This window comes from Mauremys mutica, chromosome 3, assembly GCF_020497125.1.
Source record: "Mauremys mutica isolate MM-2020 ecotype Southern chromosome 3, ASM2049712v1, whole genome shotgun sequence".
Taxonomy (NCBI): Eukaryota; Metazoa; Chordata; order Testudines; family Geoemydidae; genus Mauremys; species Mauremys mutica.
The window spans coordinates 41,522,669-41,536,721 of NC_059074.1; the positions used below are offsets into that span (position 1 = coordinate 41,522,669).

The following is a 14,053-nucleotide window of genomic DNA, read 5'->3' on the forward strand; positions in this document are numbered from 1 at the left end:
TTACTGAATTTGGTAGATACCAGAAAAATCCTCATCCCAAAAACCCCCTCCACCACCATATAAGGAAATCCTAGTGTATTCGATTTCCATCTCAGCTTACAAATCTTTAAAAAAAAATTTAGATTTTCTTACACATAGAAGGAAATGTTATTTGTTCCAGGAAAAGTCTGGATGTTTCATGTGAAGCTACAGGAAGTTTGGATTTTTCAAGAACTTCAGTAAGAATTGGGAAACTTGTAATGGAATATAGCGTTAGCTAAGAAAATGTGAATACAGGCTGTAAATGTAAAGTACAGTTATGGTCAGAAAAGTTACTATGGACTGTGCTTGTTGGCCCTGATTTAGCCAAGCACTTACACATGTGCTTGAGTCCCTGCTGAGTTAGTGGGACTGCAGGCATTTCCTGCCCTAGTTTCCCTTCTCTCAGGGCCCTTTAAGAATTCCACAGAGTCCAAACAGATGTAAGACAAAGTTCTCCTGCTGGGGTTCTCCTTTATTAAACCTAAAATAAACTGGAATGAAAGTCTCTCCCCTTGGATTCAGGGAGTTGCACGGCCTTCTTCTTTGGAGCCTATGGTTCTCAATTCTGGCCTCTCTGGCCTGTGGTCGCTCTCCTTGCCCCAGGGCTTGTACAGCTCTCCTCCTTGGGGCCTGTGGTTTTTAATTCTTGGAGTTCCTCTCCTTTAGGAGAGCTTATCTCTCTCTGTGAGCCTCTCCCTGTTACTGAGCCCTGATAGCCTTTTAACAGGCATAGGTGTTCATTATCCAATCAGCTGCCTAGATGTGTTCCGTACATTAGCTCATCAAGTGTAGGCTGGGCCTACACTCCTCTTAAAGCAACCCTATGACATTTCTTCCTCCCCTACAGAACTGACCTATATACAAATGTAGGGTTGACACTATCTAACACTCGGTCATATTCTAAAGCCATGGGGAACTTTCTGTTCAGCAGCACCCCATAAGACTATTCAATCTTTGGCAACGTTCCTCCCCTCCTCAATAAGCAGAGAGTCTCTCTCTCATTCCCATACTTCTATTTCAATATGTTTCCACTTGTCTCTCTAGTAGTTTGCCTCTCCAAAGCAAGCAGATATTCCAATTCCTTCTGTCTGTTTTTTAGGTGAAGACCTCTTTCCCAAGATTTTGGCTTAGCTTGGGTCCTTCACACATCTGCTCCTTTTAATTGCTTCTTCTCATCCTCCATCTGTTCCACCCAGGTACGAGACTCAGGCCATGTCTACACGTACAGCGTGGAAGCAGCGCAGCTGTATCGATACAGCTGTGCCACTGCAGCGCCTGTGGTGAAGACGCTCTATGCCAACGGGAGAGCTATTGGCATAAAAAACCCACCCCCTTGAGCAGCAAAATCGATGTCAGCAGGAGAAGCTTTCCTGTTTACATAGCCCCGTGCACATAGCATTTATGCTGGCATAATTTATGTTGCTCGGGGATGGGGGCAGTTTATTCACACCCCTGAGTGATATAAATTATGCCATCATAAGCTGTAGTGTAGACATAGCCTCAGTGTCTGGCACATCTCTTCCTGCACTAACCCCTGAGTCATCTGCAGTTAGACTCCTGGGCCTGCCAATTTATTGACTGGCTTAAATGACTCGCTGTCCAATGGGGTTGACTGTCCTGAGCAGCTTTTCAAGCTGACTTGTGGTTCTGTAATTTCCGTCGGTGAGTGCAAAGTGTTTCTTTTGCCACATAGAGATACCTTAATCCATTAAAGGGATCAGCAACCCCGTGATAGTCCCATTTAAATCAACAGGATTTAAATGCATATGCTTAAAGTTAAGCACATATGCTTTGGTGATCTGTTGAATTGGGGCCTTTATCAATAGTCCTAAGTATGGGTCAACATGTATGACCATTCCTGCACCATTCCAGGAAGATCCCTGGGAGTCATTGAGGCCCAGGTTCCTCTGAGGTTCTTGTGGTAGGGTACTTCACATATATTTTACCTTTATTAGCACTGCACAGCCAATACAGCTCTGATAATGTGAGCTGGGTTTTGTTCAGGGTCAGGACAGCATCCACAGAATTGTTAGTGGAGTTCCGAGTGAAGGATATTTATCATTTGTGCTTTCAGAGCTAGAGGGTGAAATCCTGGCTCGATTGAAATCAATGGCAAAACTCCAGTGGGGGTTGGATTTCACCAGGAGAGAACACATTTTGATGAGATTCCCAGACTAGGTTTACAAGGCAGGCATCATCTTTTTACCCATAAACTGGGCAAATTTGGTCTTAACATCATTCAAAAACAATTAACAGAGAAGTCCACAATGCAATTTTACAAACTCTGTTTTCAGTATAAAACAATGTTTTAAGGAAAACTAATACAATATTGTTTTGATTCATAATTATTTTATATTAAGATATTAACACATGAGCTAGCACTTAATATTTTATAGAGACTATGCTTTAGAAAGATGTAGTACTTTAATTAGTTACTAGAATGTTAATGCATGGAATAAGCCCGGCCTAGTTAACAGAGCCTGCTGCCTACAATACGCTCTTAGGCCCTGATCCCAAGCCTGTTGGCATCAACAATAAATCATGTTCCACTGTGGAGACTATGGAATAAAGATATTATTGGGTTGAGCTCCAGATTGTTAGTTGTGCCTGATGATGCTTGTGAGGTAAGGTTAGAAAAACTGATGGACTGTGGAGCTGAATAACAATTTAGAACAGTGCTTGTGATAATCCACTGGTCTCATTGACTTTCATGGGCTGCTGAAGTACTTAAAGTTAAGTGCATACTTAAGTGCTTTGCTGGACAGAGACTAAAGCATTTGCTAAAATAACTTCAGGATGATGACACTTGTGACTGAGCTTTGTTTTTGTCATTTACTGTATAAATCAAGGTTTGCCTTAAAAATAAAATCTGAGTGCCAGTCTCAGCAAGTTATTTAGTATTTTCTCAAATCTTTGATTTCCTAGGAAGTGGAGACAGTGTTAGGCTTTCCGTCTTTTCCTAAGTCAACCTTCCCTGCATTCTTTCCAATTATTAACGTATTGTTTATTATTGCCATGGGTCTAGGAAGGTTGGGTATAATGCTATACACAGCATCAGAGTCTCCTGATAACTGCATCTTCCTCAGAAGAAGTTTGTCTACATAGTCTCTAAAACATAACAAAATACACCTCTACCTTGATATAACGCTGTCCTGGGGAGCCAAAAAATATTACCGCGTTATAGGTGAAACCACGTTATATTGAACTTGCTTTGATCTACCGGAGTGCGCAGCCCCACCCCCCCGGGGGCACTGCTTTACTGCGTTATATCCAAATTTGTATTATATCGGGTGGCGTTATATCGAGGTAGTGGTGTAGTTACTAATATTCTGAAATAACAGGAGTTCAGCTCAATACTTCTTGTATCTAATTACAGTTTTGCATGAATAGTGCTTCAAAGACACCGGTTGGCAAAAACCTTTCTGCTTGTTCAGTTCTAGGTAAGATCCGAAGTGCTGTTGGAAGTGCTCAGCTCCTTATGTCTCAGAAGTTCCAGCAGTTTTATTGGCTTTGTCAACAGAACCTGGTAAGTCAATATTCCTACCCACGTCCCTCTAATCCCTCTAATATCCTGGGACTGGCAGCTACAACTACATTGCATACATATTATTGGATAGTTTAAGCAAGTTGATACCTACTGTGATCCACAAAAACTTGCTTTTAACATCCCAGTTCAGAGACAAATTTAACTATCTAGTTACTGCAACTGCATAAAGTTGTACAAGTCCTGAAGTTTCATTTTGGACGGTTTCCATGGCCCCTATTTGTCCTAGAACTCTTTTTTAATTCTTAAACTGAGTCTGGCCATAAAAATATATCATCGAGCCTCTTATGTTTCCCACAGAGTAAACATGTAATTTCAGGCTTGGCAACTTTTATTTCAGATTAAAGAAAATAAACAAATATAAACTCTCTGTGAGACAGAAAACACAGTGACTTCATTTTGTAACATTCTGTATCTAAACTGAGAATGGCAGTGGCCTTAGTAATAGGGAAGAGAAGACTTCCCTTGATTTAAAGTTGCAGTACAACGAGAACAGAATGGCATGTGTTTCGGTTATATAACTACATATATACAAGTCTGATCCTGTAAAGTCAATGGGAATCAATGCACGGAGTGCTTGCAGCATTGGGCCCCATATTTTGCCCAGCCAATTATATATAAGAAGTCCTAGAGCTAGAGGAGCTACAGTGCATTATCTGGTAAAACGATTGTTTTGGAAGTCCACAAGAGTCTAATTCAGTTCTAAATGTTATTTTCATGAATATGCTATGACAGCTGCTATCAGTTGTATGGAAACTGTTGGTATAAGATACTTATCTGTACAAGAAGATAATTCTTCTCGTTAAGTACAGTTTGTGATAAACCCTTTCCTACTTCCTCAGGTTCACTTTCAACGCTGAATATAATCTTTACCTTTTGTTTCCCTCTCTGCATCTCTTTAAAAAGTGCTAAATTCTGTAGCATGTGTAACAGAAGCCAGGACCTAGGTGACTAGCTATAAAAAATCCATCATTCATTAATATTTACTGAATAACCTTTTAAAGTCATGACAACATACGTACACTGCAGATGCACATTTTGTTGCTTGTCATCTACAAAGTCAAACATCCAGGGTTTGAAAATTGTATCCAAAATGTTACTGAGAAAGTCATTTTAAAAATGTCTTACTTTCACTTAGTGATATCTGATAAAGAATGGTAAGAACATATTCGACAAATACCTGTCAGGAATGGTCTAGTTATTACTTAGTCTTGCCTTGAGTGCAGGGGACTGAACTTTATGACTTACTGAGGTCCCTTCCAGCCCTACACTTCTATGACTCTATGTGGTCCAATTTGGAAAGCATCCAATTATCTGCTTCAAAAATATGATTTTAATAGATATTAACAGACAACTGAGTCAGGCTATTGCTAGGAACCATATTCGAGATATTAAGATATGTCGCATGCTTTCTTTTTGTCTGCTGGTGAAGGAAATCTTGACTGATGTCTACAAAAATCTTGCTGCATATCTAACGTATCCTCCCATTATCTGATTGGCTAAACTATCCATACTTGGATTAAATTGTAGCCTCCATCCCCCTTTATTTATCTCTAAGTGAAGTGGGTCTCTCTTGCTCCTGTAGCCAAGAGCATTATTTTAATAAGATGAAAAGACACTGCCTGTCCAGCATATACATTGGCTGTCTGGAACAGTTAGCAATTTCTTACTGAAAAAACAATAGGAAAATATATGATAAAATCTAGGACTTTTATGACATGATGACTGAAGGAATGGTGTGATTTTTTTTCTGTTCCCCTTTTGATTGATAAACCTCCAACACAGCATGGCTGTCTGGTACGTTGATAAACTAACTCTACCAAACAATTAAACTACGGCAAGCTGGGGTGTGAACTAGCCTGCCGTAGCCTAATGGTCCATGTGCACCCTGCTGATGCGCACCAACAGTTCATTTAAGTGCTTTGATCTAGTAGTCTTTGAAACAGGAGTGGACTAGCTCAAAGCTCATTAATGAACTGTCAGCGCACCTCAGGAGGGTGCACTGTGGACAGTTAGACCTCAGCTGGCTAGAATAGCCTAGATTCACACCCCAGCTTGCCCTGGTCTAATGTGTAGACAAGCTCTAACGTTCATTCTGCAGGACACGCTAAAGTAAAACTATCATTGGAGTCAATGGGAAATAAGTATTGCAGGACTGAGCCCTTAATATGATTGGGTTTTTTATACCCTTCCTGTTTATATTTGATGTTTGGTTTGTTTTTGTTTTTTTTCATTTGTTTGTATTTTGTAAAGTATTCACTAGAAGTGTATCTACAGTAGATATTGTGTATGGTCCTGATCCCACCCCACTGACGTCAATGGGAATTGAGCCAGATACAGATCATTTTGCATTAAATCCACCACTTAAATGCAATCACTCTCTTTGGGGTAGAAAACAGCAGCTTTCCAACAGCACGCAGTAAGCTAAATAAATATTTAGGACAGGAAGTGGAACTACCAATTGAAACTACAGCAAGGATTTAGGAAGACAGAATGTAATTACCCAAAAAAGAATTTATCCAAGACAATGAACCCTCATCCTTAGACTTGCAAGAAGTGCTCTGAGATCTTTGAGCAGCACAATTGGTCAAGCTCTTGGTTATAAGTCTCCTAACAAAGACTCTCAACTGCTGTAAATCCACATAGCTCTTTCAACTTCAAAGGAGCTATGCCGACTTACATCAGCTGAGCAGAGCCGTAACTAGCTATTTTTGCGCAGGTTTGTAGAAATGTTAGTGGTGCCGGTGCCCAGAATGCTCAGAGCCCCCCCCCCAACCCAAACTCTGCCCCCCACCTGCCTAAGGCTCTGCAAGGGAGTTTGGGTTGGGGGAGGAGGTCTGGGGTGCAGGACCTGGGTTGGGACAGGAGATTGGGGTGTAGGACGGTTGAGAGGTTGGGCTCTGGGATGGAGTCTGGGTTGCAGGCTCTGGGATGGAGTTTGGATGCTGAGTGCAGACTCTGGGCTGGGGCACGGGGTGGGGTGCAGGATGGGTAGAGTGGTGCAGACTCTGGGAGGGAGTGCGGAGGGCTGGGTGCAGACTCTGAACAGACTTTGGGGGCCGGAGAGGGGGTGTGGGCTCTGGGAGGGTGTGGTGGGTGCTGGTGGGGGTGGGGACTGCCATTACATATGGCTTCCTTCCTCCCCTGCTGCCCCTCGCCATAGCCTCACTGGGGGTGGGGGATGGGGCTGCCCCTTGCCCAGTTTGCAAGAGTGGTGGCTGGGGGGAAGGGGGCGGGGTGGATCACAGGCTCAAACAGTACACTCACCGAAGCCCCAGCAGCTGCTCAGGTGAATGAGATCCACTAGCTACAAATGATCCTATCTGTCTCCCACCAGAAGCCCCCACGACGTCTCCTCCAAGTGGGTACCAGGGGAGGAGAGGGCTGCAAAGCATGTGTGTGCCCCCTTTCCCCTCCCCCTCCTGACGTGCAGCAGCTTTCGTTCCGGCAGGGACACTCCGGGGCTTTTCCGCGCCCCTCAGCTTTGGGCGCCCGAGGCAAGTGCCTCACTCGCCTCACCCTTGTTACGGCAGTGCAGCTGAGAATCTGGCCCACACTAACAACTAGAAAGAGCATTGTTGGTTCATTACTGCTCCCTACTGAATCACCCGCACCACTGTTTGTAACTGCTGAGTTTTCTTTGATTCCTCACCAATGTTCTGTTCAGCACTGATCCTGTTCAGCATATGAGATCTAATGAGATCACACTCAAGGGTGTCCTGGTTGCAGCAGCAACACATAAGCATTGTCAAGGCCCTTTTTGTTAGTTCTTTGCTCTCTGCAGGATAAAGGCTGCAGTCATAAATAATCTAGTTTTAGAAGCAAAGCCTGAATTCAAAATTAGATACAAACAAATTAAAAGTTACTGAATAAATTCGCACTCGAACAAGGCTTTTCCAAGCTTAGATGTTTCTAACATTAGTCCTTTTGGCTGGGGTTACCAGTTGAAAATAACGTACATTATTGATTTATACATATTAGCAGCAGGAGGTAGCCCCCTTGTGGTCCAGAGAATACAAAACAAGCTCCAGTCAACAGCAGCTACATTGGAAAATATACTGTACTGAAATAGGCATAAGCAGAACTGTGTGTACAGGGGTTATAGAAGAGCCGTTGCCTTCAATTCAGAAGAGGATGACAACTCAGAATGAGTAGCCTCCAGCAGGCATCTTCTTATGTGTCTGTAAAGTAAACTGGAAAAATGACAAGAAGGAGTGAGAGGGCTGTGTTGTAGTGGAGGAAGAACAGGTTGAAATACAAGCTATATTAAATGTTGTACATTACCACAAGACTCACCTGGTGGACTGCATATAGGGTCCCAGTATCTTAAAATGAGTGGAGTTGCACCAGTTTACGCTAGTTCAGACTTACTTGGGCACAGGCTGCAAGTTATGTTGGAACAGACAGAAATTTTAAATTAAATGTTTTAAGTCCATCTAAACATCATCTTTTCCCCCCAGGAAGTTTCCACTGAGCTACCATAAAAAAAGATACTTCCTTTACAACAAAAGGTGGGATTTCAAGTGAACTAATTAGAGACCTACTCATTAAGTGGGTGTCCTTCCCTCTCCTTATCAGGTGTGGAGAGCTCCACACACAATCCCACTGTGGTTCTTCTGCCTGTAACTGTACAGTAACTAGGGAGGGGCTGTGTATGGAATGAGCATTCCTGTGCAGCATACAATACAGCTCTGTAGAGATTCCTTGTGTACTGTCCCCTAGGCAGGATTTTGGAGGAGGAGTAGAGGCAGTAGATCTGCTTCCATGCAGATTCACCAGCCATTGACTCTACACACACTGTACCCCAGTGTGTGTGGAGGCTGCTGCAGGCAAAAGTCTACTGTGGTGGTTGTAGATTGTCTCCACTGCTGCCCTGTGGCCTAGAAGGAAAGATTCCTTACTGCTGTCTTCACAGAGATCCTCACCACTCAGGCCATCTCTCTTTAAAGTCATCCAGCTGGTGACTTTTCTCAAGACAATGCCTACACAGCAAAGGGTTATGTCCCCATAATAGCTTTTCTTATATAATTTCCCTTTAGTACCCAAATGGATTCATAATCAGATGAAGGGTCTTCAGACCAACTCATTACCACTATTATTGGCTCTCCATTAAGTCATATTGCCTGCCCTTGGCATAGAAACTACCTAATCAAAATATCTTGAGGGACAAGCTTGCCCAGCCCTTTTGGGACCAACCAATAGAACTTTAAAAATGGCTCAGATAAGATATTTGTGCCATACATAAACCTTAAGACCTGAGAAAATGTAATAGCAACAATAAGCATAAGCTGGAAATTAATTCATAACATGATTAATTTTGTCTTCTACTCAGATATCACTAGTGGAATAAAAAAAGTTGGTTTCTCATGTTCTCCTTCCTCTGTAATGATCAGCAAACATAGTCAGTATGGCAGTTTACTACATTTTAAAAATGCAGGTCAGCTTTGCACAAGAATCTGCACAAGCTACAAGAATCAATATATAATGTATAACTCATAGATTTTGGGGTTGTATGGGAGGCAGATATTTTCAGTCACAGTTCCCAGCCTCATAATGTACGTTGCCTTAGCACTGTGTACCACTGTAACAATGGAAACTGGCACCATGCATTTTCAACTGCATACAAAGGCGCTTTAAAGAATGTTGTTCAATGGCTTCCGGTCTATTTATATTTTCTCTATTGTGCATATGTCAGGACCCCAGTGCCATGCCAAGGCCAACTTCCCAGGACCTAGCAGGATTCTGGGACTTATTGCAGCTTTCAATTGAAGACGTCAGCATGAAGTTTGATGAACTGCACCAGCTGAAACTCAATGAATGGAAACTAATAGAATCACCTGAAAGGAAGGTAAGCAGACCAGAGACAATAACATTTTGTTTCAGATTGTAGTGATAAGGCCCCCTGGCATTACAGTCAATTCCAGAAAGTGATTGGTTTCAAACCTGAAAATAGAAAGTGACTATTTTCCATTGCCTCATTAACAGATGACCCTGTCCAGAATCAGGGCCTTGAGGTTTATTTTTACTTTCTTCTCACATTTTTGGTTTAAATTGTAAGATATAAATAATATAGGTATAATTATCCCTACCAGCCTGTGCCTAGCCACTGTCATTTGGCCCCTTGAATTCTGATAACAAATGACTAGGAGCAGATTGGAATTGAAAGATGCTCTGATTCATTCAGATTGCAAATGCAACTGAAATAAAGTCCCTCATGCTGTCACACTGTGAGCAGTTACTATCTGGGGATTGCATCCTCTACTTCCTTCCTAATGGGGAGAGATCTGACTCCCAAGATCTCTGGCTCTCTGGGGCTGTGCACCATCCCCTCTGAGAACCTCGAGGACTGGAGATCGGCCTGTGAACCTTGTGTGGATAGAGGTTGCATCCTTGTGTAATTTCATGCTGTCTGCATTTGTGCTCTCAGGCGCCACATCCCTGCGGCCCCCCTTGCTCACAGCAGTAGCAGCACAGATTGCAAATGAGCCACAGTGGCAATGTTGCTGTGTACCTGCTTTCTTCTTTATGCTCCTGGCTCCATCCCTGCTGGTTACAATATTGTACAAACAGGGAGGATGTCTTTAGCTTAGAGACAGTATAGCTGGCCCCAATGGAATACTTGTTTGGTTTTAGAATGCGACAGGAGGTATCTTCTCAGAAGTTGATGTGCTCTTTCACTTTTTCAGGCATGTAATGTAACTGCTTGCTCCTCCTCTTGGGTTGCTTGGCCAGGTGGCTGGTGGGTAGGCAGTTTTGCTTTTGCTGATTGTGGGGGTGAAAGTAAAAGATGATTCTAGTGGCAGCATTGGTGATTGTCTAAGGAGGGAACTAAATCCTAGTAAAGAGAGAGAAGATGGGAGGAAGGACATGGGGATGGAATGCTCCTGACTGAAAATAGCAAATAAAAACAAAGTATTCTGGCAGAGCATGCTTTCAGGAAGAACAGTGCCTGTGCCCCCTCTCAGGACTCTGCTATAAGTCCTTTAATTTGGAAAATTGGAACAAGACTGCCAAATACTGTAAAATCTAACCAATGACAAGTGCATTTGACTATTAGGTTCAGGGCTCAGCAGTTGCAGTAAGAAGACCTACACAGTTCATGACCCTCAAAAGATCTTTATGATATAGGTCTTGCAGTGGATTAAATTAGCAACCTGCCAGTGTGTCCTATGTAAATAGTTACCCACTGTATCAATAATTATTGCAGCAGTAACATGTACTAATGGCGGAAAGTTGCATCATGTAACAATGCCACTGATGCAGGAGGATACATATCATCCAAAGCTTTCAGTTCACAGTCCTACTCAGAGAATGAGTCGAAATGGGAGATCCAAATTTTGAAGTAAAATCTGCATTTCATTTTTCAAAACAATGTCAGGCTTAATAGCTACAGAATTGAGCTACAACAAGCATTATACAAACATATATTAAGAAACACTTTATATTCTAATAATTTCTCAATATGATTTTCTTAAGGTATTCTGGGCTGATGTATGGAACAATTAGCCCTACATTTCCATTTGTTTGGTTTGTTTTTGTATGTTACCTTTTTTGCAATTCAGAGAGGAGACTAAACTAATAGAGATGTATACACAGCTGCTATCTCATACCCAGCTGAGGCTAAACTCAGTATGATTAATTTAATTAAAAATCCTGTCCTGCTAATCTTAGACAGGCTTTTCACTCCACCAGAACACCCAGACACACTGAGTTCTTATCTGAGAGCCAGCCTGTGTTTCTGAACATAATGGATCTAATGATGTGCCAGGTAAAATAAAATTAACACGAAGATGAAAGTGAGGTTTGCAGCATGTATGTGTACAGTACCTGCAATGAGAGTAAATGGAGATATACTCTTTATACTGTGCTACTGCAGTGCAATCCATTGGAATTTGCACTGGATTCTGCAATAGCTGGTTTTCCCCCTGTGTCCCCAGAACTGATGGTGATTAATGTTATATATTAATTAGCTCATCTCAGAGTATAAACTGAGCATGTTTATTAGTTGTGTGACAAGTATTTTTTCAATTGACATTTCTCTGATGTGCGTGTTTTATTGATATGGTGCCTTTCACATTTAACTCACTTTTCAATTTTCAATAACCATTGTAGGAAGAAAGGAAGGTTCCTCCTCCAGTACCAAAGAAGCCCCCAAAAGGAAAATTCCCTATAACGAGAGAAAAGTCTCTTGACCTACCTGACAGACAACGTCAAGAAGCCAGAAGACGGCTAATGGCTGCTAAGAGAGCAGCCTCCTTTCGGCAGAATTCAGCCACAGAGCGGGCAGACAGCATTGAGATCTATATCCCAGAAGCCCAAACCCGGCTTTAAAGACAGAATGCTGCAGTGTCCTTTTTTAAAACAAATGCTGTACAGTTTGTCACTTACCTGGTAATTTTTGTCTCATTCTCTCCACTGAATATGCCCTTGCTGTTGTGTTCTTTGTGCCATAAGCACAGTGGAATGCTTTTGATTTCCTCAGAGTTTGCTGAGCTCATTGCAAGAACTACTTCTTTTTGTATTTATTGTCTGACTTACAATCAGCTACAATGGATAGGGCTTGTTGAGACCTGACTTATCCAATATGTTCTCAGAGGACAACAAGAAACACCTCTTGAGATGGAACCCAGCTTACCTTTTTGTTATTTATATTTTTATAAATTGTGTGATAATTAGGGATAAGAATAACAAACTATAAATGGGTGCATCTCACCATTCTCTAGAGGCATTAGCTTATCCAAGTAGAAGGTGCTACAAATGTGAAGTGCAGGAAAGAAAGAACCCATTTATCTCTCTGACCTCCAGTTTCTTTTCCTTGAACCCAGCTAAAATATTTGCCCATGTGCTCTGCCATTCTACTCATCTTTGTTACTGCAAAATAACATTAGGCCTCTCGTGTCAAGTTTCTGGAGATGAACAGGAATATCCAGCCACTAAAACTCCAAAGTTCATCAGGAACCAAGAAGCATACAAGCCTAGTCCTATTGGGAATGCTCAGTGCGAAATGTTTGTCATAGCAGTATAACAACATTCAGAAATCAAAGCAAAATTATAATGCAAGAGAACTTGAGTGATGGGGAAAGGGAAGTGGAAGCCTTAAAAAGTTAGATCTTCTGTAGCAAGATGTGTAAAGAGAACAGTTATACTTACTCCTTGGGAACACTCATTGCATTTAACAGTTCTTTTATGTGTTAACTTTTTATTTTACCAACCTTCTCTCTTTAATTTCATAAGCTATGCTATGTGATACTTTAAACTCTCAAAATGCTATATCAATTGAGTTTCCAGGGTATCCTTGAAAAAAAATATTTGCTTGTTTAAAATGCCAGTTGTGATGTTGTAACCAGTTTAAGAAATATGAATGTGAGTGGTAAGTATATCTAAGTTTAAATGGTTATCTTAAGGTAAAGGTGAACTGTGGTTTACATTTTTTTTCCAGAAATCTTTTTCCTATGCAGTATCAGTTAAGGCAAGATTATCCTCTTGCTTGTGTCAGACTTAAAGAAATGATTTGAGAGTAAAGTGACTTCCAGACATGGAATATAAGGAAAGTAATTTTTTCAAGCCTCTGATTATTACAAGAGAAAAATAGGAATCACTACAATCAAGAGGCTTTAAATGTTAATTTGAAATAAATTTAGATAGTATTATTCCACTTCATTTACCTTCCCATAGATAATTGAGCATCCCAGCTCTTAGAAGTCTTCAGATAAAGATGTAATAAAAGATACAGCCCACAGATCCTGATACCAGGGTTCTGATTACTACTCTAGGTCAAAAGAGTATTACAACCATGACACAGATAGTCCCAACTAACACATTTATTTATTTTTTTACTGCTTTAACTATGTACTTAACCATAGGCAGAAGAGCTACTTAATTATACTCCAGCACTTTGGTTTGTTCACCTTGATGAGCACTTTAAATATGTACTTGGCACACCCTGCAACCTGCCACATGACTGAGAACATTAAGTAACACAGGTTACACAGATCTGACATTGCTTCAAATCTGGGTTTAGTTTCTTGGGTTTTTTTTTTCTTCCTTCTGAGCATTTTGTTAAGCATGAGTTCTGGTTTTGGAGCAAAGCTGATATAAGCATGTTTAGCTTCAAGATATGAATCTTTAGAGTTGAATAGTTGAGAAGTTTCTGTAAGGAGAAAACTCTGTAAATTGAGCCTGATATCTGGTATATAGTTTACCAAATAGCCTTAAACTATATTTGGAAGCAAAAACCAAGATGAATGTATATCCTTCCAAAAACGACGATGACAAAAAAACCCTCCCTGAAATATTCTTATATCAATGAAAACTTATTATACCCTCACCCCCCAGCGTGTTCAAAGCGTTTTCTGTGTACGGAAAGAGCTGAATCCTGGGTAGTGTACAATATTGATGCTGCTTCCTATATTTGTTGTACTATTTGAAATACAAATGTATTTGCAGGTATTGGCATCTTTAGTCTTTAAAAGTGATATTTAATGTTAA

At 41.1% G+C, this 14,053-nt stretch overlaps 1 protein-coding gene across 1 annotated transcript in view; it reads left to right on the forward strand.

Moving 5' to 3' along the window:
* DLGAP2 (DLG associated protein 2) overlaps window positions 1-11,949 on the forward strand; it is a 108,065-nt gene extending 96,116 nt beyond the window's left edge. The window contains exons 8-10 of the mRNA XM_045008711.1: window positions 3,456-3,547; window positions 9,261-9,413; window positions 11,678-11,949. Of these exons, the coding sequence (XP_044864646.1) occupies window positions 3,456-3,547; window positions 9,261-9,413; window positions 11,678-11,896 (464 nt within the window). The 3' untranslated portion in view covers window positions 11,897-11,949. The remainder of the gene's footprint in view (window positions 1-3,455; window positions 3,548-9,260; window positions 9,414-11,677) is intronic.
* Window positions 11,950-14,053: the final 2,104 nt, after the last annotated feature.